Source organism: Natator depressus, chromosome 16 (assembly GCF_965152275.1).
Source record: "Natator depressus isolate rNatDep1 chromosome 16, rNatDep2.hap1, whole genome shotgun sequence".
NCBI classification, from domain to species: domain Eukaryota; kingdom Metazoa; phylum Chordata; order Testudines; family Cheloniidae; genus Natator; species Natator depressus.
The window spans coordinates 7,123,245-7,149,854 of NC_134249.1; the positions used below are offsets into that span (position 1 = coordinate 7,123,245).

At 46.6% G+C, this 26,610-nt stretch overlaps 1 protein-coding gene across 2 annotated transcripts; it reads right to left on the minus strand.

Moving 5' to 3' along the window:
- Positions 1 to 1,786: 1,786 nt before the first annotated feature.
- Positions 1,787 to 17,344, minus strand: LOC141999794 (ficolin-2-like). 2 transcript variants are annotated; one of them, XM_074973562.1, is made up of 10 exons: positions 17,208 to 17,344; positions 15,514 to 15,627; positions 13,068 to 13,112; positions 12,322 to 12,357; positions 11,894 to 11,929; positions 7,158 to 7,193; positions 6,445 to 6,572; positions 5,365 to 5,494; positions 4,685 to 4,819; positions 1,787 to 3,378 (listed from the first exon to the last, which is right to left on the minus strand). In XM_074973562.1, exons 1-10 carry the CDS (start codon positions 17,287 to 17,289, stop codon positions 3,125 to 3,127), a joined length of 996 nt encoding a protein of 331 aa, XP_074829663.1. In that variant the 5' UTR covers positions 17,290 to 17,344; the 3' UTR covers positions 1,787 to 3,124. The 2 variants fall into 2 exon arrangements, with proteins under 2 accessions (XP_074829663.1, XP_074829664.1); XM_074973563.1 differs by lacking the exon at positions 13,068 to 13,112.
- Between the last annotated feature and the right edge of the window lie 9,266 nt (positions 17,345 to 26,610).

The following is a 26,610-nucleotide window of genomic DNA, read 5'->3' on the forward strand; positions in this document are numbered from 1 at the left end:
GTGAGTGGAGGTGCATACTGAGCCCCTGGCATGGAGGGGAGAATGGGGGACACTGGCATGGGGAAATGGGCAGCACATGGAACCACTGTTGGGGGCAGGGAATGGGGTCAGGGGGAAAGGGTGGCATGGGGACACACAAACCTCCTGGCATGGGGGAGAATGGGGACAATGGTATGGGTGTTGGTGGGGGACACAGAGCTCCTGGCATATGGATGGTGGGGTTGCAGTGAATCCCTGAAACAGAGAGGGGTGCCAGGATGGCATGCAGGAATCTTGTCTGTGTGTGGGGGTGGGGTGGGGGGGGGAGGAATGGAAGGATGCAGAATCCCTGGTGTGTGGAATGCGCTCGGGTGACAGGCGCAACCAAGCGTACAGCCCTCGGGTGTTACTGGTTATTATTTCTATGGTGGTGCGACTGTGCACATGTGCAGCACTTTGGATAGCCCGAGGTCGGCCGTGTTGCTTTGCTGCATGGTCTGCATTTTGGTTTTGGCTAGAGCCACTGGATGTCCTGTCCCCTTCTGGGGCACACAGAGAAAGACTAGAGGTGCCAGGGTGCTCCTCAGGAACACACAGAAAAGGAGACTTGATACACAATACAGTGTTTAATTTAGAGTTTAAAATGATCAGTGGTGTGGCGCGGTCAGGGTGGTAGGAATTTCCATTGTTCTCACTCCCTGCAGTCCCAGCTCCATTTCCCACAACACAGCAATGACTTCTGTGGCTTTGGAGTAACATGAAGAAATGTCCTGGGAATGAAGCAGCCCTAAAGCACAGCTGTCCTTCAGTGGGGCAGCAGCCTCCAGGCAAGCGAGTCTATACAAACTATGCCATGCTCCAGAGGGGTCTGGATGGAACCAGAGCCAACATCAGCAGGAGGTGGGAATATTAGCAGAGAGCTGCTCCCAGGGCAGAGACTCAACTCAGCTGTGATCTGTGAGAGGATTAACGCTGGAAAATATTAACCAAGTTAAACCAGAGGGTAGCTGGAAATGCTTGGATCCCATGGCAATGGGGTGCTCCTATAAATAGATAGAACAATAATTATTTAACAGCCTCTTTTCTCCTGCAGAGAAGACTCTACTCCCCAGACATGCACTTAGCAAATGCTTATTTACAGGAGAAGTGATGGGCCAGTTCCGAGGGCCCTGTCTCACCAATGGTAGGGAGAGCAGGCAAAGGCAGAGGAAGGTGTAGGTCTGGGTTTGAGAGAAGTCTAAGGACTCCCATTATTATTTGCATTACACTGGGGTGTGGAATGGCCCCCCCCCACACTAAGTGCTGTACCAACACACGTGGAAAGAGTTCCTGCCCCAAAGAGCTTGCAAACTACACAGACAAAGGGTGAGCAAATGGAAGGGGTACAGTCCCCATGTGTCAAGGCTGTTTGCCCACTCTGGCACTCTGAGTGCAGAAGGTGGGGGCCCACAAGGATTTTAAAAATTAATACTGGCCACTCCAGTCTGGTATTAAACTCCCAAGGTCACAACTTCTCTCTGACCTTGGATGGGTAGATGCTGCCACTACCCAAGTGCAACTGTCTCCTCATTTTGAGAACCCAGGAAAGAGCACTTGGGAATTCCTTCCTGTGGGGTACCCTCAAGCCCTTTCACCCCCATTCTGGGGAAGAGATGTGAAAAAAACCAAAGGAAATCAGCTGTTGCCACCAGCTAATTAAACAACATGGGCACAAACCTCTTAAGAACATAAAAATCCAATCCTGTTCTTAAAAAAGGTAAATTTTATTAAATCCCAAAAGAAAGGAAATACATTTGGAACTTGGGCTTTTTGCTAGATCTTAAAAGAAACAATTACAAAAATTAAGCATCAAGATAGCTCTCTTGAGGTTCAGCTTAAAGGTTACAAGCAAAACAAAAGCATATGGGGACAGCACAGAGGAGTCCACAAGCCAATAAAATATAAAAGAAATAACCCTAATCGCATCTTCCTAGACATTCCCTGATTTACGTACATATCTGGGGTTTCAGACAAGTAGGTTCGAGGTATGAATTGATGCTTTTTCATACCTGGTTTTAAAGCTGCTTACAACGTTGCTGCTCTGTGTCTCTGTTCTCCGTAGAACAACACCACCAGACAAAAGTAGAGTCTTGTTTCGATTTTAAAAAGCTCTAACCTTCCCATTCGCTCTTTTGGTCAGGTGCCCACTCCATTCTTTTTATCTATGGGCTTTTTTTAACCCTTTACAGGTACAGTAAGTGGAGAACATCTACTAACAGGAATTTTATAGCTAGCTGGCTGGCGGGGTGTCCATAAAAGGAAGCTATCCCCCAGCTTCATTTATCACACCATGTTACAGTGAGATTAAAGGTAGGTCTTTACTGGAGCTGGAGATGCGCTTCCCAGCTCCAGGAGATGTCCGGGCTGGAGTTCTGATTGAGCTAGTGCACTAGAAGTAGCCGTGTGGCTGCAATGAGGTGGGCAGAGGTTCAGGCAAGCTGCCCGAGTTCAATCCGAGAGAGACAAGGTGGGTGAGGGAATAGCTTTTAGTGGACCAACTTGTGGGGTGCGAGAGACATGCTTTTGAGCGGACTCAAGCCAGTCCAACGTCTTAGGCATGCCCTCAGGTGGCTAGCCCAAGGTGTCGTGGCCCAACTGCTGCTGATCAGAGCTGGTGCATGCATGTCTACCCACACTGGGAATTACACCTCCCAGCTGCGGCGTGGTCGTCTCCTACATTACTTGCCAAAGATGACACAGGAAATGGATTGCAGAAGCAATACCTGAACCCCAGTCTCTAGAGTCCCAACCCACTACCTTAATGACATGAGCAGGCTTCTAAGTCTGACTCAGTGGAGATTAATCTTATTGTTACTTAGTGTCTAGAAAGAGGGTGCCACTTGCACTCGTATCCCCGGCCATGAACCCTGTAGCATGGGAAGCAGCTCTGTTAGTGGGGCAGCCAAGGCACAGTCACTGGTGGAAGCCAAAGGAAACGAATGAAATCAGTGGTACCAAAATGAAGATCAGGGCTTTGTCCACACTTAGAACTCAGGCACTAGGGGGAGAAAGGAGAAGGCATTGCCAGGAAAATACGGATGGCAGAAATATGTTACAGGCAAGAAACAGAGAGCAGTTCTCCTTCATCGTGTGCCTGCTGGCTGAGCTAGACAGGCCTACATTTCATTTCTGACTGTTTGTAGGAATAGTTATATCCTTTGCCCGTCCTCCAGTTCACCCCATCCGCAAAGCTGGAGTGGGCACCAGCCAAGTACATCCCATTCAGGTTGGACCAGTGACAGTCCTTGTACCACCAGGCCCCCTTGTAGATTGCAGCACAGTTTTGAGCATTTGAACCCAGGTCGTTGTCACGGTCTCTGGTTGAAAACTGCATGTCCTTGTGCATGGTTAGTGAATCACCTGTGGAAAATAATTGTTTTACTTTGTCACAAAGATGTTACAGTTTCTTGTCTTGCCAGGACCTGATCTCAAGGCCGTTGAAATGGACGGGGGTCTTGCCAGGGATTTCAGGCCAGGGCACTCAGCATTATAGTATCATATGCTGCGCTGTCTCATGTGGTCACCGGCTTAGTTCCCCAAATCCCAGCCAGTGAGTTCTGCCACGGGATGGCTTATTTTGCTACCAGGCACCAGGAAACCCTTGCAGTGCGGGAGAAAGGCTCTAATGCTTACTGGAGGAAGGAGGAGAGGGCAGCACATAGGAAATTACACATACAAACATATGTAATACCAACAGACCCCTGTCGCCGGCAGGCAGGATTGAACCGGGGACCTCTGGAGCTTAGTGCATGAGCCTCTATTGCATGAGCTAAAAGCCAACTGGCTGTTAGCTAAGGCTGTAGAGCAGACTCATTGAACTCTCTCTCTAAGTGGTCTCGGTGCCACTAGATGGGACAGAACGTCACGCCCAAGGAGGTGTGTGGGTTACACATACTTTTAGTGGGGGCTGTGCCGGTAACTCAACAACTCTTAAAAAATTATACTCCTCTCAATGGGATGAAAGCTGGGTCTTCTCACTCAACAGCATGACCACAGTGCCCCGTGATTTCACACCATTACAAGAAGTGCTTTGGGCACGAGGTGACTAAGTCCCTAGAAGAACGCAGTGCTTTGGGAATGCTATTGCGCTGCACCTCTTCAGCGTGTCTGTGGTGGCAGTGGGAGTACATGAGCACTGTAGCTTAGAGCAGAGACCTCACTGGCCTCCCACCTCCCCACCTTAGGGTTTCTTTTCTGGTGCTCCGTTAAGGACAGATGTCTCAAACCAGACAAGTGGTTAATAGAGCCCTGGTGGAATTTCAAATCAATGATGTGCAAACGGGTTCAGAATTCCTAAAATTTCAATTGTCGCTCGTGAAATCAACTTCGAGATTTGGAGGCTAAATACAGAAACAATGGGCCGCATTTGGTTTTCAACTGCTGCGATCCCACTGATTGCACAGAGTTGATCAATACAGCATTTATTCCAATGCGTATAGGGAAGATTCCTGTTCTCCATTCCCCCTGTCAGTTTTTCCTTCCTGTAACTGAGTTTCCAGATGCTGTAAATAAATTTGATCCTGTGTCTTAGATGCACATTTATCTCTTCAGTTATGACAACCAGGGAGGAATTTATTTTGCTTTCTCCACAAGGTGTCCTCTCTCTCTGCTGGTTGGGCCTGTTTTCCTTGTGCTATCAAAGGTATAAGACATGCCCAGAACCTACCTGCAGTGCCTCCAAGAAAGTCTCCAAGAACCAGTTTGTATTTCTCCGTCTCTCCTGCAATCTTGAATGACTTGTACTTGGCAAACTGCATGTTGTTTTCAAAGTCTTTGAGGTCAATGCGGAGTTCATGGTTTCCTGTTAAAAACAAGGTGACCACTGAGCATATTCTGCTTTTGCACTATCTGTGGGGTCTTTTTGCCCCGGAATCAGCCCAATATTTGCAGTAGGGCTGGCGTTACCCATCTGATTTCTATCCTACAATGTCACTGGTCTATTAGCAAACAGTGCCACAGCATCCAACCCCTTGCTGAGAAGACAGCATGATTTTCCATCGCTTTGCCCCTCCTGTAACCGTTTACACCCGTCCAAGTCAGAACAAGAGCATTTTACATGCATTTTTGAATTGCAGAGCAAAGAAGAATCTGGCGTGGTGTATCCAGAGCCACCTCCTTTCCTGAAGTTCACTAGTGCCACTGCATGGTTCAGCTGACAGACCCTGTTTAAATGATCCACCCCCCCCCATTAGAGCTACAGCGTTCTCTGCTCCAGCAGCTTTCCCCAGAAGGGTCGTCATAAACAGGCTCAGTCCCTTATCACTATTTTCACCATTATTAGTGTGTCCCAGTGTTCCCTGTAATGAGGTGGGATTAGACTGAAAAATGGCATCAGTGATTTCTTACCTAGAGATGTTAACAGATGGATATTGTCGTTCCCCAGCCAGAATTCTGACAGCCGGCTGCCGAAACCTCTTTTGTATGAACCCCAGTCACGGAAAAAGTTCTCGGATCCATCTGCCCTTTTCTGGAAAACCTATAGGGAAAGGAGAGGGGCTCATGTAGGAAACTAAAGAGTGGTGTCTGCCTTTAATAAAAGCTGGGCAAAGGAGGGGGAAAAAGACCCCTCCCCCAGTCTCCAAAGGTTCATCAATTACTCATGTGTAAATGGCTTCAATCCATTTCAGTCTCAGGTGAGTAACAGCTCAGCCCGTCTGGGGTAAATGTTCACTGTGGAGAATGGTGCAGCTAAATCCCTTGTCCACAGCATTGAAAATATATCTGTGATAGAGTGAACTGTCACATGGTGATGGGGGGGGGGAACCCAAGCAGCTGGTTCCAATTAACCAGTCCCCTTAGAGGCTGCTGGGAGTAGGCGGGATCTGAGCCTATATAACCCAGACCCAGCTAATCTCAGAGGAGGAGTGAGAATGTGCAGGGGGAGTGGGATGCTGAAGGAGTCTACAGGGAAAACAACCTCAGCAAGGAGCAGCAGGAGAGGCGATCGCCTTTGGGGGAAAGGTACTAAGGCTGGGGACAGCAGGGTACAGGCTGGGGGACTGCTTCCCTAGGAAACTTTGGACTTGCCTGAGAGACAGGAGAACTTATGGGGAAATGGGACGAAGGACTTTTGGTGTAGATGATGATAAACTAAATAGTGATACAACTCCTTCCAAGAACAGCTACTGTGTCTTCTCTGGCTTCCACCCCCTCTAGTGGTCAGGCCACTGTGGCCCACCCAGGAAACAGCTTAGTGGCAGTATTCAATAACGTTAAAGTCCTTTGCATCAGCTCTTACAAAAAGGGTGAATTAAACTAGTCTCTTCAAAAGAATTTAGACCGAACATCAGTGAAATCTGTAGGAATGTAAGTCAGTGTCATGGGCTATTGATTAGCTTGCAAAGAATCCACTTTCTCACATTCTGGGACCCTCATGCAGAACAAGCTTCTGTCTCTGATATTTGTGTACACTTTATTCTCACTTACAAGCCATCCCCCACCATCTGTGTCCATGTCGCACAGCACGGTCATGGCGTTACAGTCACGGGGGTAGATGGTGTACCAGCCGCTCAGGGTGTTCCCTCTAGCTAACAGCTCCTTGCAGTTTTTTGCTCCTGGGCAGAACCAGAATTTAAAATACTTATTAAAATTCAACATTATTGCAAGCTGTCTAGAACCAAAACACAGCTAAAGAGACATCACAAGCCCACTTTACTGGAACTAAACCTCTGTGACAGAGCCACATATTGAACTTGGATCGTCTAAGTGCCAGTCTAGTGTCTTAAGAACAAAACCAGCTGATGAAGAGCAGAAAAATCCTCAATTCTTAACTGTCTGGGGGCCTGTGCATCAATCTATGCAACCGCCCCATTGATCAGCATAATGTCTGTGTATTGTGGCCCTCACAATGGTACCAGGTTTATTAGTCTTCTCATACCTTGGGTGAGTGCAATAACTGAAAACTCCACTCAGTGGTTTTAGCTCTGAAATTGAGGCAGGCTCTTTAAAGAGACTATCCATTTAAAATGAGCTTTGCCATTGGGTATGTGTATTTGTCATGGCCAGGGATAGTGTGACAGACACCACGACACCTACAACAGCTGGGGGAGAATCAAATGTGACTCTGCATTCTGAAGCGAGGTTCCATTATCCCTGGAGCAGAATGAGCGGACTGACCAGAAATTCCAGGAAGCACTCACCTTTCTTACACTGTACGCTGTCCAGCTCGCTCTCTCCTGTGCAGGAAAATGAAATCAGAAAGGAGTGACTCTGTAAACTGCTGAGGGTGTCTATAATAAAAATGCTTATCCATTATGACTACATGCCTCTGGGTTTAAGATGCACAACGGGGGGGGAGGGATAGCTCAGTGGTTTGAGCATTGGCCTGCTAAACCCAGGGTTGTGAGTTCAATCGTTGAGGGGGCCATTTAGGGATCGGGGCAAAAATTGGGGATTGGTCCTGCTTTGAACAGGGGGTTGGACTAGATGACATCCTGAGGTCCCTTCCAACCTTGATATTCTATGATTCTAACAGTGCCATAAGTTCAGTGTTAATTTTGCTGGGTTTGTATTTTCATGAGCCATTATTCCTTGGTGTTTCTTTCATTGTCAACTGGATGATGCATTCCCTGTAAGATATTTCATAGAATCATAGAATATCAGGGTTGGAAGGGACCTCAGGAGGTCATCTAGTCCAACCCCCTGCTCAAAGCAGGACCAATCCCCAACTAAATCATCCCAGCCAGGGCTTTGTCAAGCCTGACCTTAAAAATATCTAAGGAAGGAGATTCCACCATCTCCCTAGGTAACGCATTCCAGTGTTTCACCACCCTCCTAGTGAAAAAGTTTTTCCTAATATCCAACCTAAACCTCCCCCACTGCAACTTGAGACCATTATTCCTTGTTCTGTCATCAGCTACCACTGAGAACAGTCTAGCTCCATCCTCTTTGGAGCCCCCTTTCAGGTAGTTGAAAGCAGCTATCAAATCCCCCCTCATTCTTCTCTTCCGCAGACTAAACAATCCCAGTTCCCTCAGCCTCTCCTCATAAGTCATGTATTCCAGTCCCCTAATCATTTTTGTTGCCCTCCGCTGGACATTTTCCAATTTTTCCACATCCTTCTTGTAGTCTGGGGCCCAAAACTGGACACAGTACTCCAGATGAGGCCTCACCAATGTCGAATAGAGGGGAACGATCACGTCTCTCGATCTGCTGGCAATGCCCCTACGTATACATCCCAAAATGCCATTCATCCCAAAATGGCCTTCTTGGCAACAAGGGCACACTGTTGACTCATATCCAGCTTCTCGTCCACTGTAACCCCTAGGTCCTTTTCTGCAGAACTGCCACTTAGCCATTCGGTCCCTAGTCTGTAGCGGTGCATGGGATTCTTCCGTCCTAAGTGCAGGACTCTGCACTTCCCCTTGTTGAACCTCATCAGATTTCTTTTGGCCCAATCCTCTAATTTGTCTAGGTCCCTCTGTATCCTATGCCTACCCTCCAGCGTATCTACCACTCCTCCCAGTTTAGTGTCATCTGCAAACTTGCTGAGAGTGCAATCCACAGCATCATCCAGATCATTAATGAAGATATTGAACAAAACCGGCCCCAGGACCGACCCTTGGGGCACTCCACTTGATACCGGCTACCAACTAGACATGGAGCCATTGATCGCTACCCGTTGAGCCCGGCAATCTAGCCAACTTTCTATCCATCCTATAGTCCATTCATCCAGCCCATGCTTCTTTAACTTGCTGGCAAGAACACTGTGGGAGACCGTGTCAAAAGCTTTGCTAAAGTCAAGGAACAACATGTCCACCGCTTTCCCCTCACCCACAGAGCCAGTTATCTCATCATAGAAGGCAATTAGATTAGTCAGGCATGACTTGCCCTTGGTGAATCCATGCTGACTGTTCCTGATCACTTTCCTCTCCTCTAAGTGCTTCAGAATTGATTCCTTGAGGACCTGCTCCCTGATTTTTCCAGGGACCGAGGTGAGGCTGTCTGGCCTGTAGTTCCCCGGATCCTCCTTCTTCCCTTTTTTAAAGATGGGCACGACATTAGCCTTTTTCCAGTCGTCCGGGACTTCCCCAGATCGCCATGAGTTTTCAAAGATAATGGCCAATGGCTCTGCAATCACATCCGCCAACTCCTTTAGCACTCTCGGATGCAGCACATCCGGCCCCATGGACTTGTGCTTGTCCAGCTTTTCTAAATAGTCCCGAACCACTTCTTTCTCCACAGAGGGCTGGTCACCTCCTCCCCATGCTGTACTGCCCAGTGCAGTAGTCTGGGAGCTGACCTTGTTCGTGAAGACAGAGGCAAAAAAAGCATTGAGTACATTAGCTTTTTCCACATCCTCTGTCGCTAGGTTGCCTCCCTCATTCAGTAAGGGGCCCACACTTTCCTTGACTTTCTTCTTGTTGCTAACATACCTGAAGAAACCGTTCTTGTTACTTTTAACATCTCTTGCTAGCTGCAACTCCAGGTGTGATTTGGCCTTCCTGATTTCACTCCTGCATCCCGAGCAATATTTTTATACTCTTCCCTGGTCATTTGTCCAATCTTCCGTTTCTTGTAAGCTTCTTTTTTATGTTTAAGATCAGCAAGGATTTCACTGTTAAGCCAAGCTGGTTGCCTGCCATATTTACTATTCTTTCTACACATCAGGATGATTTGTCCCTGTAACCTCAATAAGGATTCTTTAAAATACAGCCAGCTCTCCTTGACTCCTTTCCCCCTCATGTTATTCTCCCAGGGGATCCTGCCCATCAGTTCCCGGAGGGAGTCAAAGTCTGCTTTTCTGAAGCCCAGGTCCGTATTCTGCTGCTCTCCTTTCTTCCCTGTGTCAGGATCCTCTGAACTCGACCATCTCATGGTCACTGCCTCCCAGGTTCCCATCCACTTTAGCTTCCCCTACTAATTCTTCCCGGTTTGTGAGCAGCAGGTCAAGAAGAGCTCTGCCCCTAGTTGGTTCCTCCATCACTTGCACCAGGAAATTGTCTCCTACCCTTTCCAAAAACTTCCTGGATTGTCTGTGCACCGCTATATTGCTCTCCCAGCAGATATCAGGGTGATTGAAGTCTCCCATGAGAACCAGGGCCTGCGATCTAGTAACTTCCGTGAGTTGCCGGAAGAAAGCCTCGTCCACCTCATCCCCCTTATCCGGTGGTCTATAGCAGATTCCCACCACGACATCACCCTTGTTGCTCACACTTCTAAACTTAATCCAGAGACACTCAGGTTTTTCTGCAGTTTCATACTTGAGCTCTGAGCAGTCATACTGCTCCCTTACATACAGTGCAACTCCCCCACCTTTTCTGCCCTGCCTGTCCTTCCTGAACAGTTTATATCCATCCATGACAGTACTCCAGTCATGTGAGTTATCCCACCAAGTCTCTGTTATTCCAATCACATCATAATTCCTTGACTGTGCCAGGACTTCCAGTTCTCCCTGCTTGTTTCCCAGGCTTCTTGCATTTGTGTATAGGCACTTGAGATAACTCGCTGATCGTCCCTCTTTCTCAGTATGAGGCAGGAGCCCTGCCCTCTCGCGCGCTGCTGCTCGTGCTTCCTCCCGGTATCCCACTTTAGTCTCTGGCACGTGTTCCCTCCAAGGGAGAGGAGTTGCAAGACGCCTGCCCTCCTTAGATGAGAAGGGTGTCCTAGGCAACAGCCAGGGTCAATTTCAGCCTGTGCGCTTGTGGGAATTCTCCGCACATGCCAGAGAACCGTGAGGTTCCTGCTTCCAATGAGATGGGTAAAAAGCAGGCACAGAGTTCAGCCTTTTCTTTTTGTTTGTTTTTGCTGGAGCATGGAGCAGGCCAGCCATGCATGGGGAAGCAGGTTGCACCAGCTTTTCTCCACCTGGGACCCTCAGAATGCAGCATCCCCCCTGTGCACTAGGGAACGTGGGCAGGGTGTTATAAGAATTTAGATCTATAAATTGCTCGTTGTAATCCTGGGAGGTAAGGAGCTATAGGGGACCAAAGGGTTGTTGTTAGTCGTCCCATCTCTTATAGAAGGATACTTCTTTATTTAAGCAGGACACTGGCCTTTCTCCCAGGATTCACATGAGGATGGGAATTATGGGCTAACTGGGTCATCTTAACTGAGACCCCTACCCAGAATGGTGCTGGCTCAAATCTGATTAATTTGTACCTTAGAAATATTCCTGGTACTTGAGTTCTGGCACTGGCCAAAAAGTCATCTGTGTGTAATTGGGGGAGCTGTTGCAACACTTGGATGGCCACATGTTGACATGTTTGTTATGCTAAAAAATGTTTCACTCTGCAGGCTTCACTTCAGTTATGAAAACGTTACAGAAAGATTGTGGGGGGAAGGGGGAATCAGTTTGTTTGTTGTTTGTGTCCTGTGCTTTTAAATATAGTTCTACTCTGAAGAGTGACTCTGTACAAATGGCCCTTTCTGACTCTGTCAGCAACTCAATAGATATTATTCTGAATACATAAACTTCTTAAAATTACTCTTTATTCATGTTATCACCTCTATGGTAGAGGGTGTTAGACTCTTCTTCTGGTGCCACATCAACAGTACTGTTTACTAAACTCTGGTCACTTAGAATTGTGTAATCCCATCAAAATCAATAGGACTACATAGCATTTATTAAGGGCACAACTTGAACACTATAGTGTTCCCCAGGTATAAATGAAGGCACTTGTTATTGGTGGTGATGAACAAAAAGGGAAGAACCCAGCATGACTCTCAGATCTCAGGCTGAATTTGCAAAGCTGGTAAGTGGTGGTGGTGGTGGGGGGAGAACCTTTTACTTGTAAACTAATCAAATTTCCAATGGAACCCTTGAGAGATGGGACCTCACTGTGTTACTTCAAAGGAATTCCTTTTTAGCTCAGAGCTGCACTTTAAAGATGAAACTCCCAGGGCTCTTGGTATGAAAGAGGGCAGAGGTTCTCACCTGGTGTTCCAGGTGCTCCAGGAGATCCTTTATCACCTAAAGAAAGAACACAGGGTCAAATCCTTGTGTCACTTGGATATGACACCCTGATCTGTGTAGGGCTTAAACAGTGCCTCACTTTAAGGCATCCAAGCTTGGAAACATGGCCCCAGTGTAGGACACGGATGTGCTATGAATGGAATTACTGAAGCAGAATCCTGCTGAAGTATCTTGCTGAATGTGTCCACCAAGAAGGATTTCAGTGGGCCCCTTCTGCCTGCCTAGGTGTTGATGTCAGTCTCCAAAGGCAGGACTTGGAAGTCCTGATAAGGCCTGGCACATGTGAAAATTGGGCCCATCCTGGACTCTACTAGATGTCACAGTCCATCACCTTAGATAACACGGTGATAACACGATAATCAGGCAAGAAGAATGATTTGAACTCTCACCTTTTGGACCCGGGGGACCAGCAACACCTCTATCCCCTGATAAGAGAATGGAAAGGATTAGAAGAGTTGCAGGCATCTTAGCATAGTGGGCTCAGAGCTGAATTTCTTTTAGGATAAAGACCTGAAGGCAAATCCTGTTCCCCTGACTAAGACCTATGGCAAAGGTTTGGCTTAGGCGCTCACCACATCCTTGCCAGGCCATGGAGTGCTCTCTGATCACTACTGCATCCTCAGACCAGGAGCAGCCTCCAATCCAGCTGCTGCTCCTTCTCCCGGCCTGGGGAATGGCCAGTGGTTCTGCCACTGCATTGATCTGTCAGATCTACCCTCAATCTTGCCCTTGCCCACACCCTCCCTGTCCTGTCTCTACTCTCCCTCCATAGCAGGAGTGGAGCAGAGTTCCATGAGGCACAGGATATTTATAGCCCTGTGTGGGTTCTTAGTATTCTGCCCCTGCTACCTGGGCAGAAAATTGCACCTGTTCATTTTTGGGCATGGCCCTTCATGGCTACAAAAGAGGGGCTGGGATTTAACCACCTTGTACATTCAAAGGAGCATAAGAATGGCCATACTGGGTCAGACCAAAGGTCCATCTAGTCCAGTATCCTGTCTTCTGACAGTGGCCAATGCCAGGTGCCCCAAAAGGAGCACATACTCCTTGGAGAGAAGACACAAATGCTTTTAGAACAGAGGCTGTTATCTCTATCACCTACCAAGAGCACAAGGTTTTCCACGGATTACTTTACCTTTCAGCCCCTGTGGTCCTGCCTTCCCAGGGATTCCCTGTACACCTACACAACACAGAAAGAGACTAAATATCTTACAGGGCAAATTCTGATGTGTTACATTTGGGATTCCCTCTTTGTCCTCTGCCTTAAAGCCAGAGTAGGGAGAATTTGCTCTTATTGGAAACATTAATGACCTAGTTAAGCTATGTAAACTGTGTCCAGATACCATGATGATGGGTGCGATAAAGAAATTATTTGAAATGCTATATTTGCTATTTTTGATCAAATGACTGCCCGAAAAGTGCTCTGGCAGCAAAATTTTTGATTTCACAGCAACACTCCCACACAGTTTAATCTTGATGGGCTAAATTTCAAAATAGCTCACATCCAGCATTCTGGGCTTTCAAAACAAACACATACCCATCCTGGCCACCTAGTTTAATATCTTAGTGATAGCTGAGCTCTTTTGTAAATCTGACCCTATGAATATCTCAAAGATTTAGCAGCTAGCGGCTCCAATATTTATTGCCTGGATTGTTTCTTGGGGACATCATTCATGTATAGTGTATTGTCACCACCATGTGGGACCTAGAAGACTAACAGCTCATTTCTCTATACATGGCACCCCTTGTGTTTCCATTGTGAACTGCCAGTCTGGGGAAATGGACACTCTATGAGAGCAGAATTATTTTAAGCTCATGTCTGTTGCAGAGTGAGTGTCTTACACTGTAATTGGGATAGTCAAGGTAATTATTCCTATGATGGGGGTATTTATCATTGTCCTTGGTGGCCTCAGTGTGCAGATCCAGGCTAACTCTAGTGTGTTGGTGCAGGATCCCACGGCTTCCATGACATGGATTATTACACCAGATGGTTTGGGGGCTAAACTCCTCTTTACAGGAATGCTCTGGATGCTGTCTTTGGGATGGTGTTGGAAATGGAGGGTGACACCACTGAGGGTCATAAATACCACCTCCAGTGCGATGTTGTGGGGTAAGGGGACTACTCCCATGCCACTTGTTGTGGTGTACCTCTGTGCATGGCCTGATATAAAAAATTGATGGACCAAGCTGGACTCTGTATTATTCAACTATGGGTCAGCTCTGCCAGTGGCTTAGTGAGGAATGATAATCACGCTGTTGCCCAGTCATTGACAGATTGTTGCCCTGAGGTCCTCACAAGTCACAATGGGGCTTGTGATGGATGTACTAGAAGGGGAAGTGATGAGAGTGCCTTTAGTGCTGGATCCAGACTGCATCTAATGGACTGGAATATAATATTTGCATTTCTGAGTATTTGCATTTCTTAGCTTCAACCACAGCGATAGCAAAGAGAGACACTTCTCCTCCTCGGCTAAAGCATCCAGGAGACCTCAGCCAGCAGGGTTATTCAGAGTGTCAGGTAGGTGGCTACTCCATAATGCTTTCCCTCTGGGACAAAATAGGGCTTCTTCCAGGGTGAAGACTTTTCCATCTATGGAAATCCATATCAAGAGCATTTGGACACATGCTCCAGAGTCCATGTCAGAGCAGGAGATGACCATGGGCATGGCTCATCTTGGACGGTGTTCAATTAAGTCACTCTTCAGGGTGGAAGAGGCACTGAGGAAGCTGGACATGATCACTAGGCACAAATTTTGTTTACTAGGCACAAATATTTGTCATTCACCCTAGGCTGAGCCACAAACACTTTTCTTAGAACAAACATTTGTGGAGCATTTAGACTAGTGCCTACATTGTGCTAATTGCCATTTAACTGCTATTAATCAGTTAACTCTAGTTAAAACAGGACCACAGTCTAGTCTAGACAAACCTTCTTTAACTGGCTCCTGCCTTTGGAAACCAGTCCTCTTAATGGGCTGTTAGATATGCAGGCTGGTAAGCTTCAAATTGTGCTGCTGGGCTCAGCCAGCCAGGTTATTGACTGTAGTTCGTACATTCAGGATTAGCTGAGGTTTTAGGAAGGTCAAGATGTGGGACTTGTTTATTGTGACTAACTGTTTTCTACACAGCTTGGCTATTTTTGTTATAAACATCCTAGTTAGGGTTGCCAATTTTAGTTGGACATGTTCCTGGAGGTTTCATCACATGACCATCTTTAATTAAAGATTAATCTTGAATTCCCAGAGACACCAGGACAATCCTGGAGGGTTGGCAACCCTAATCCTAGTGTAGCTACTCTTTAAAGGAAACAAAACTGTGTCCAAAAGAGAGCTGCGTTGCAGATAGTGTTGCTAAATGCTGGCCATGAGAAGACATGACTTATAATAGATCCCTAAGTAACCCAAACAACAAAGCATAGAAATCTCAAACTAAGCTGACATGAACAATTCTGATACCAGCCTTCTCCACTGGTTCATGTCAAGAGGCTATTAAAATGAAGAAAAAATAGAGAAATCATTCACACTTCTATCCATCCTCATCATCACTCAAATCAGGTTCTCATTCAGCGCTTGGGAATGTACCTCTCATTCCTGCAGTTCCTGGGGCACCTTTGGGTCCTGCAGCACCAGGAAACCCAGGGCAGCCTTGGAGAACGGCGAGTTTATCAGAACCGCTGAGTCCCACTATCCTCACTTCTGGAGTAACAAACAAATCAACACATGACTTCTGAAAGCATCTCAGGAGCTGAAACAGTCTTCAAAGGGTGGTGGTGGGGAACCTCACCAGACCCATTTCTGGGTATTTGTAAGGCCCTATTGCCCTAGCATCTGAGCACTTCAGTCTAATATATTAATCCTCATGACCCCGCTGTGAAGTAGGTCCTGCCTAAGGTCACAGGAAGTCTGTGGCATGGCAGGGATTTAACCATGGTCTCCGACCTCCTAGGTTAGTGACCAAACCATGGGACCATCCATCCTCCTGATCAAATCCCGATCAGAACCTACAGATCTCCGTTGCTAGCTATAAATGCAAAAATAATCATCTCACTTTCAGACATTAAATACACAATAGACTGCTGTGAAGATCATGATAAAAGAACTAAGTTTATACAGATCTACAAAAAGAACAGGAGGACTTGTGGCACCTAGAGACGAACAAATTTGTTTGAGCATAAGCTTTCGTGAGCTACGGCTCACTTCATCGAATGCTGTGTTGCATCCGACGAAGTGAGCCGGAGCTCACGAAAGCTTATGCTCAAATTGGTTAGTCTCTAAGGTGCCACAAGTCCTCCTGTTCTTTTTGCGGATACAGACTAACACGGCTGCTGCTCTGAAAACTATACAGATCTAGTACTACTATATCTACATGTATTTATTAAACTGGTTCTGCTTCAAAGATAGGCTGATCCTAAATTGGCAGTGGGAGACCTACAGATTGTGGGTGGCTCTCTGAAATGTATCAATCTCCTAGGCCCTGAAATTAAGCAAGAGCTGCTGAGATTTCTTGCACTCACTGATTTGGGACAAGTCAGAACCTCACATGAAATAGATTTTCTTGTGGTGTCTTATTAACATGGCTTCTGGTCTCGGATGAAACCAGGAAATTCACTCAAACCTCAGAAAAGCTAGTTTTGGCTCAAGAGAGGGGTGTGTGTGTGTGTGTGTGTGTGTGTGTGTGTAAATTCAGGCTGGCTCTTATTTATCCAAAACCATGTGGGCCTTCCCTAACTTGCTGACATGTTGCAATCTTGAGGCACAAGAGAGCTCATGAAGGATGGAATTTCATTCTGTATTTCTCTATTGAAGCAATTCAAATATTGTTATAGCATTTAAATGGAAGGCTGTGTGCAATTTTTAATACTCTTGAGAGTATTCTATAAATTCCAGCACTCTTCTGTGGATAGCATGTTCAAGAAAGACATCAAAATGCCTGTGTATAGAGTCCCACAGACCTGTTACCGAGTACAGCATGCCAGCAATATGCTTTGAACAGCACTGTTGTTGATTAGAGAGGGTTAGACAACAAAATGCTGCAATTATACTACAACTGCAAACTACCTTCTCTTCAGAATTTATTTTTGCCCTGGAAAATCTGATAATTATGAATTCTACATATCCTGGGGTCTCGCTCCTATCCGAAGAGGCCAGCCACAATGGAGAGAGGTTATAAAATAAAGTCTATAAAGAGTCCATTCAAATCTACTTTGCTCTCAACAGTGCAAAGGAAGAAGTAGGAAGGACCATATCTTTGAAAGAAGCATTTATGTCTCTCTCACCTGGGCAGATGTCTTCTGCCTGGGCAACCACTGCTGCTATGGAGAGCAAAGTGATGAAGGTTTGCTGTGTGGCTGTCCCCATGGCAGGTGCTCCCCCTGCAATGGCAGCTCCAGTTGTGTTCTTGTCCAAGTCTCTCTGCTTCAGCATTTCAGAGCAACACAAGCCTTATATAGGCAATAAATAAAATAGTAAACTCCACCTCCCAATTCCTCACCCTTTCATTCTCCACATTCTCTTTCCCGTGAGATTGTTGCAGGGGAAAATGACACAGATGTAGTCACTCAATAATTTTAAAACTCAGACCCACTTATGTTCCTGTAATCTGGCTTGGGGTGTGCTTTATAGGAGAGTTTCAGCTATGAGACAAGCTGTGAGATTCATGCCACATTGAACTTTTACTGCATGAGGGGCACTTTCATGTGTTATCACTAGTACGAATCATTTTTGTAGTGTAGTAAATGTACACAGTACTTTGCAAAACACAGAGTAAGATAAGCTCTCTACCCCAATACACTTACACTGTGAAACTGATAAGGAAAAGGTGACAGAGGGAAGTTCATTTAAACAAGAAGAGTTCCTGGAAGAAGTGTGTTCTAAGGAGATCTCTGGTAACAGAGGGCTGTGACAAAGTGGGAATTTTCTGTAACATACATATGAATGATATGCATGACAATGACTCCCTTGACTAGGGATTGCTACCCAGTGGGTGCAGAAAGGGTTAACATGCTCCCAAGGCAGAGCAGGACACATGAGGTGCTTGGGTCATGAATGGGACCTTAAGGACGAGCGGAAACTGACCCAGATCCTCCATTACTATGGAAATACAATGGGAACACCCCCTCCCCTGCCCCCAGGACTGAACAAATGACACCTAACAACAGGGAACATGTAAACTCAGCATCAGGTTCTGCAGGAGAAGGACAATGGACCAAAAGGTATCAAGGGGCTGTGTTAAGAGTTTGCCTTTGTAGAGACACAGGAACTCTCACCTGGCACTGAGAGACAGACCCAGAGGGAGATGGAACCAAAATGGATTCTACAGCAGCTTGGCTGGAGAGAGCCCTGGTGCTGGCCAGTCTGAACCCCGTCTTCACCTTTGTTTCTCTGTGGATTTCCCTGTGCTGGAGTTCAGTAACTAATACATGCTACGCAGTTTTGAAAGGCTGCCTGGTGTCACTGCAAATACTGCTGAAGCGCATTGATCCCTGGGCAGGGCAAAAAGTCTCTGAACGGGAGCCTATTTCAGTTGGACTCTTCGGGCAGTGCTCATGGTGTGAAATAGGAGTTCTGCAGTCCAGAGACTCAGTCTCTGAGTTGAGGCTGCATAGTCCACCTTTGCAGAAGAGTGGGACCCCTTGTGGTTCTGGCACACTGAAGGGGCTCCTCTAAGGGACTGTTCAAAAGCTGGGAAGTAGCACAGATCCCGTGGATCTGTGCTACAGGCATTTGGTGAACCAGAGATGGGAGAAATCAACAAAGCAGAGGATTCTCACACTGAAGTAGGTTCCCACACTGAAGTCAGTGGGATTGCATTGGGTGTAAAGGTGCAAAATTTGCCTCATTGTCGAAAATTCTTGATGTTTGCCCAGTTCACTGGCTGGGACAGAGTTTCCAGATACTGGAAAGAAACTTAATCCAGTTGCTTAATTGCTCACGTTTGTTCTAAGATATTCACGGTTCTTGCAAACAGGGAGAACTTTCCCTGCCCCGTAACAGGATGTCTTGCATCACTGTTGGCTTTTCCCTCCCTTAAGCAAGCATCAGAATGTGCCCAGAACATACCTGACTCACCCTTAGCAGAATCTCCAGAAATCAGCTTGTATTTCTTACTCTCCTGAAGTTCTGAATTATTTGTACTTGGCAAACTATTTGCTGTCAAAACTCAAAGATCGATGTGTAGCTCACAGTTTCCTGTTAAGCAATTTGGAAATAAAAATAGTCATCCCAATCTTTGGGCTCCCTTTTGGTTCACATAGGTTGATATCCCAGGCCAATCATTGTCTTTGCTTTTACTGGCCCAATTGTCATCGTCTGTACCGGCAGCAAATTACAACGCTCTTTGCACCAGATCAGCTGTGCTGCTTCCATAAGGCCCTGGCTCTACCCACTCTTTCCACCGGCTCTGGTAGGACTGTGGAAGTATCCTGACAGTGTTCAGATCCAGGTTGCCCTTACAGAGGTGTAAGTGGTGGTGATGGTGGTAGCTCTTACTCCTCCTTGTATAGCCTAAGACGCAAACTACCTCTACCTCTGAGATTCCGGTTTGATCGTATTTATAATATGTGCGTGCTGAAAGGTGTTAATGACTGCCATCAAGCATGACTGCTCTGTAGCTCAAAGACACAGTTCTGATTAGAGCTCTTTCATTCAGGCTAAATGGATGGAACAATTAAATTTCCCTTTCCGTTGTGATCGCTGACATCATAAACCTGCCCAGTAACATGCTGCTGGTTTTCTGCCTCCTTTTCCTTGGCGCTCAGGTCCGCTTCTCTGGCTTGCTGGTTTCCTTCCTACTTCTGGTGGTCACAGTCCTTTTCTCCATTAGTCATTTCCATCCTTTTGGCCCACTCTCCCAGACTCCCACCTCTGATGTCTGTAATTCTGTCTCAGCTAGTTCGAGTTGTGTGCTCACGGAGGGCTCTGTCTTTGTCCACATTGCCTTCAGCATGTCCACTCACGTTTACACTTCCTTGGTTCTGTTTCCTCACCTGAAATAAACAGAAACTAACAGTCACCTTTCTGGAACTTTCCCCAGCCTCTGCCCTTGAGAGTCGCCTACAGCTGTCTTACCAGTGCTGGAAGTATAAATCTCTGTTACAATAGCAAGCTGTGTGTAAATCCTGTTCAGCTACACCCAAGTAGCATTGCTGCTGGGGATACCCCGAGCTGCGAGCTGCTGTTACCCTCTGCCTCAGCAAGAGTGAGCTTTGCTGGAGATTAGGCTTGTCAGCTCCCCGCCACTCCGCAAGGCTCTCCTGGCCCAGACCTTGCCTAGAAGGTAACAACCAGTCAACTCCAGGCTGAAGCCCAGCGGGAAGGCCTAAGGAGGTACTCGGGCTGCAGGGAGACAGCTGGGGCTAGAAAGGCAGCAGGTCCAACCCCCTTGCCAGTGATGTGTGGCCATTACAGATGGCAGTCTGCCCCAGGGGGTGGAGGCGAGATGATGACTGGCAGTAGCCATAGAGGCAAGGTAGGCTTAGAGGGTTGGGGGTTCCCCTGGGAGGGGAGACCAAGAGCATGAGGACTGAGGTGGGGCAGCATCCCAAGGTACAGGGCACCGGGGTCCGGGAGGGACACGGGGCCTGAGGCAGGTGAGACACCGGCCAACAGTGGGTGCTCTGAGGCTGAAGAGCTAATTCCCAAGATGACCAGCAGGAGGTGCCACACCAGTGAGTCCGTGAACTGCTACAGCTGCACTCATAGGTATGTTTCTCTTTGCCAAAAAAAAAAAAACAACAAAAAAAACAACAAAAAGTCCGCAGGGTTCTTACTCTTCCCTCTCTCCCACAAAAATGACCTTTTCTCTGATTTAAATGACCTAGCTGGAGGAAAGCAGCTGATAAAACTACCCCCAAATCTCCTGCAGTTAACTAAACAGGCCAACAAGTAGAACATCTGTTTGTTTTTTTGTGCTTTATTCAGTTACACAAATGATCAGCAGGGCAGAATAAATCGAGAGGGAGGGTGTCTCATGGCATAGTTTCCCCCTCTCCACCATGCAGTGAAGGTTCATGTTGCATTTTGTGATTATAAAGAAATAACACAAGAGTGAAACATCCCTAAAGCTCAGCTGTCACTCCGTGGGACAGTAGCACACTGTGATTCTACACAAACTAGGCCCTATAAAGTACCATGAAGAACTAAAGTCAGCAGAGTAGTCCCCTGAAACATGAGTCCTACAAACAAAGAACTGTTCCCAGGGCACAGACACTCCTCAGGGAGCCCTTTACAGCTCTGATCAAGTGGGCTGGGCTAAGTCAGTCCCAACCTTGCAGTGAGTGAGAGTAGCCTGGGGGTAGCTCTAATTTATACCAGAGGTAGAGCCAGGTGTTAAACTCCCAGAGCAGGGTGCTGTTTCAAACTGGAGTATTTTATTGACAGTTATGCAAGAATCAAGCAACCAACACACCCGGCTTCCAGAAACCTGCTGCTTGAGCATCTCCCAGGAGCTCTGCCCTCTGCTGTGACTATGCTGGGCTCACCAGAGCGGTGTCTTCCTGACCTGTCAGCAGACTGCTGGGAAAGATAACCCTGGCATTCTACCCACTCTTGTGTAAAAGCATGTGTGTTACCAAAACAGTAAGCTACATTTACACTGTTCTATACAGCATGACTTTTGAGTGCTGCATGCAGTGGTCCCTGAGGAACCACATGCCAGTAGAGGATCAGCATAGCACAGTTTTGCCAGCTCTCACAATGTCATATTTCTTAAGGCCCCAGCTGCTGGAGTCAAGTGAAGATGTGAGAATCTGAGTTTTCATTCCAAGAACCAGTGGTTGTAAAGAAATGCCAGGCAACAGCATGAAAATGAATGCACTGTAAAGGTTCTGGAAGGCAAATAAAAATCAACCCCAAACATATTTCATTTTTAAAGCCACTTTCATGATTGTTGAGGGGCGGGTTGGGGCTGACTCGTGATTGTTGAAGGATCGGTGTTGGCAAAACCAGTTAGTCTAGCAGAACGTTGCTCTGCTCCTATCCTGCCACCTCCTCGCCCCCTGTGATGGGAGGGGGCGTGGGCAGAGGAGGTAGATCCACTAGTGCGGTGGTCTTCACCCAGCGATATCTCCTGGGCAGGACCTGAGTGTAAAAGAGGATCTGGCCCAAGAGTTACGTCTTAAGCTCAGGAGTAAGGGTTGCTTGAAAATTTTCCATCTATTTTTTCAGTGGAAAATTGGCTTTTCAACTAAACAAGCATCTGCTTGCCATGGAAAATTATGAGTCTAAGTGTTTTTTTTGCCAGAAAGTCTGATTTCCCCTCCCCCCAATGAAATGTCAAACCTTTCCACATAACAGCCCATGCCCCTGTTTACCAACCAGTTCTTTTCAGGTGGTAAGGGAAGTGCTTGTGTTTTTGGTAACAGATCATGGGCTCCATCTCCAACCATTGCTATGCTGTCCATAGATATATTCAAGCATCAACTGATTAAACTTACACTTGTACAGAAATCCCCATTCCAGGAGACTCTAGATAATATGGTCCAGTTATGCCCTCACTTACATAGCCATATGTCACATGGGGCCAACAGAAAGGGATAAGCAAGTGTGATCTAAAAAGAAACCAATTCACCTAAAGAGACCTCTCTAGCTGTTTTCTGTTGTTGACTAAGTGCTGGGCTCAATAGACCTAAATTTCATTTTTTGATACTCTGTAGGAATAGTAGTCCCCTTTGTTGGTCTCCCAGTTCACCCCATCTGCTTAGCTGCTGTGGGTTCCCAGCCAGTACATCCCATTCAGGTTGGCATTTTGGCAATTATTGTACCACCAGACTCCTTTAAACTTTTTGGCACAGTTACTTGACTGCTGGTCATTGTCACAGTCTCTGGTTGTAAATGGCATGTCCTTGTGGTAGGATAATGAATCCCTGTGGAAAACAAGTGTGTTCACTTAATAAAAGTCATTGCAGTTCTGCTTCCCATAACCTGGCAGATCAGTTCTCTAGTGGAGCCACTAACTTCTCCTTTCACCAAGCAAGAGGAACCTCTTGGGGAACAGAGAAGACTGTGGTCATGCTTGGCTTCATTAGTGGAAGGAGGTGAACAGGGGCTACTGCTCAGGTTCTGACCACAGCTGTAGTGGTGTAAATCCAGGGGAACCCACTGAAGTCAATGGGATTCTACCAGACTCATGATGACATAACCCTGATAGGTACCGTCCAGTCTATTTTGGGATTTTAAACTGCCATCCTTCTCTATAGTATGTGAGGCCCAAATCCGCAAACACGTTTCGGGACCTAACTCTCATGGATTTCAGTGGTAGTTAGTTGCCTAATTCCTTTGAGGATATTGGTCTGTATGTCTACCCAGTAATTCAGAACTCTAGTCAGCTGAGTGAGCTTTGCTGCCTGATCATGTGATCATCGCATGTGCCTTTGCTGCACAGAAACCGATGAAATTATGGTCTGATTAAAAGCATTAGGTTGGGTACTAAAATGAGAACTTATCAAAGCAGCGTGCGAACAGTATTGCTGTAGGGTCCGGAAGCAGCTGCATTAAGTGACAGACATTCAGGCAGGATTTTCATATATTGGGGTCTGATGGAGAGCTCCCAAATCTCAAACCTTATTACATAAATAATTCCCAATTCTAACCAGGGCAAGTTCCCACTCAGTCCTTTGTTGAATACGTGGTATTCCAGCAGCTCTGGGTTCTCCTCTGGGACCTGCAGCTCCAGCCATCCCAAGGCATCCTTGGAGAACAGTGAGTTCATCAGATCCACGGTGACCCACTATCCTCACCTCTGGGGAAAGAAATGAATCAATAAACAATCTCTGTGACGGACCCAGGCTCTGAAACATTCTGCAATAACCGGGAAGGAAATGAAATCCCCAAATAAGAACCTCGATATTTTCTTCACTTTATTTGGATAGGCTTTCTTAGTTGTAGGTGTTGTGGTGGTATCTAAAAGTCCAAGACCCCACTGTGTTACACTGTGTACAAATATAGAACGCAAAGAGGGTCCCTGCTCCAAAGAGCTCACAGTCTAAAGACAACTATGAGTTTCTTCAGTTTTACGAATTAAAGAGACATTGTCCCGTGGTTGATGCATAAAATTTGCACGGGTGATTTCTTAGCCTTTTGCACAAATAAATGTTAAATGCAGTCACAAAACTTTTTTAAAAGTGGAAGTGGCTTTTTCTATTTGGATGTGACGGAGAATATTCTGGGTTAGACATCAGTGAGCTTGAAAGAGTAAAATTAGATTTTCCAGAATGTGTTAATAACTGGAACTAGACAGACGGTGGGTCTGTTACTTTTCCAAAGTGAAATATTTTGTCACCAGTGTATTATGGTGATGGGTGTGTTAGAGAGATTCCAGCAGAAGTGGGGTAAGGCTAGAAGTTAGGAAACTAGTCTGAACTGCACTGCTTTTCCAGCTCTATCAATATATTTAAAAAGTAATTTCAAGGAGCAGCGATTAGTGTTATTTATAGAATAGCAACAGTAAGCAAAGCACTTTACAGAAATGTAGGGAACATGGTCCCTGCTCTAAATAGTGAATACAATGGAGATGAATTAATCAATTCCCAATTCTGCAAAGTATGAAATGCTGTTGCCAACAGATTTCTCTCCCTCACCTGGGCAGGTGTCCTCAGCCTCGCAAACTGCTGCTGCTAGACAGAGTAAAGCAATCAGGGTTGATTGCCCAGCTCTCCCCATGGCTGGTGCTTGTCTCTGCAATGGTAGTGCCACCTCGACGTCTCACCGCAATGATTTACGCTCTGCAAGCTTTTTATATGCAATTAACATACAGGCCTATTCTCCACCTCTGACATCTCAGCACCACCCTCCTCTTCTCTGCATTCCAGCCGTTCCCCCTGAGATTCTCATGTTGCAAATTTCCCAACCCATAGCTCATTAAATGATTATTTCCAACATGGTCAGACATCAGATTAACAGCACGAATGAGGGATTAAAAATGTTTGCTGTTTTCATCAACTTCACAAAAGTGTTTGATTTGGTTTGGAGGGAAGCATAAAGGAAAGTAGCAAAATCATATGGCGTTCCAGATAAGATAATAGCAATGATAACAGCTATGTATGAAGACTCCTCCTGTACAGTAAGAACTGGTGGAAAATTAAGCAAATGATTCTAGCCAAAGCCTGGTGTAAGCTGAGAGGTCATGGAATCGCCATAACTTTTTGTCCAGTTCTTAAAGTGGACATTAAGAATGTTAGCAGAGTTGGCGGCAATAACATTGGATGATCTAGAGTTAAGTTCCTTAATTTATGTAGACGACATTGTGCAACTGGTAGACATATTTGAATTAATGGCACCTGGGAAAATTGGTGAAGCCAAGAAGAAAGTGTCTGCATCTTGGAAAAGGGATAATGGATTGTGTTGAAATGTGGCTGCACTGAAGTTGTAGAGCAAGTAGAATCTTATGTGTACCTCGGAAGATTGATCACTGCTGATGGCTCCGTCAAGATGGTTTAGTTGGTGTTCAGCCTGCTTTGAGCAGGGGGTTGGACTAGATGACCTCCTGAGGAAGCATGGCTGGCGTTAGACTCGCTAGGGCCAAGGGCAGAAAGCTGAAGCCTCACCATGGAGGACTGCAGCCCGGGGCCCTGAGCTCCAGCAGCTGGGGCTGAAGCCTGAGCAACTTAGTTTTGCGGTGCCCTTTGTGGCGTGGGTCCCCAGGCAAGTGCCCTGCTTCCTGCCCCTTAATGCCAGCCATAGATTTTATATGGAGAAAAACAATTGTTGTGGTACAGGTGGGCCGTGGAGATTTAAAATCATGTTGTGTGGGGCCTCAGAAACCCTGATCTACAGGGTCTTTGGGTTTTATTTGATTTTAAGATCATCTTTCGCTGAGTTGGCTGGTAGCGCATCTGGTCTTCAGGTGTGCGAGTTTCAAGCAAAGTTTCTCTGGAAATATCAGCTACTACTACAGCTGCACCTTGACTGGTATTGAACGAATTGTTCTCCTGACTCAAACCTTGCCACAATGACAGATTCGTGGGCCCTGAAGTGAGATGCGGCTCACACACTTCTACTTTAGACTCCAGGGATTTACAAAAGGATAGTTTCTACTTCTTAGAATATTTGGAGGTCGTTAGAAGGAACAAAACATCACTTTTTCTTTTCATGCTCTAAAATCAGACCCGTATTTTTATTTACGATGTTCATTTTCAGACACCACCCACCATGAGAATCACTAAGCTGGCAGTGTAGGCCTAAATGAAGTGTGTTTTTTGTGCTGCTTAATTTATCCTTCATTCTCTGGGGAATCCTTCAAAAAAAAAATGTGGCTTTTCCACGCAGAATCTAGCAGAGATCAGCAAAGCTAGAGTGGGGCCGGGGAGAGGCTGTAGCAGGCCGATACACACCTCTCAGTGTCCCACTGCATGAGAAGGCCACAGACACAACACATCCCACCAGCGGTTCGGTCAGCACTGGCGCATGCCCAGAGGAAACGTCTCCTAGCAGCGGCCAGTGCTGGGCAGGCTCAAACGCGGTGGAGTTTCAAAGGCATTGCAGGGCAGGTGGCCACGGGTCCCCTGGGAGCAGCGGCGATATGTAGGGCGCTCATGTGGGACCAAGTGCCCCCCTCCCCCGATTGGCCTGCTGAGTTGTGGGGCGGGGAGAGGGGCTCTGTCCTCCTGTTGCGCCTGCCCAGCCGGCACGCTCGGCCCCTGTCCCCGGCAGCAGGGCCCAGGCAGGGGGCAACCCACCGCTGCT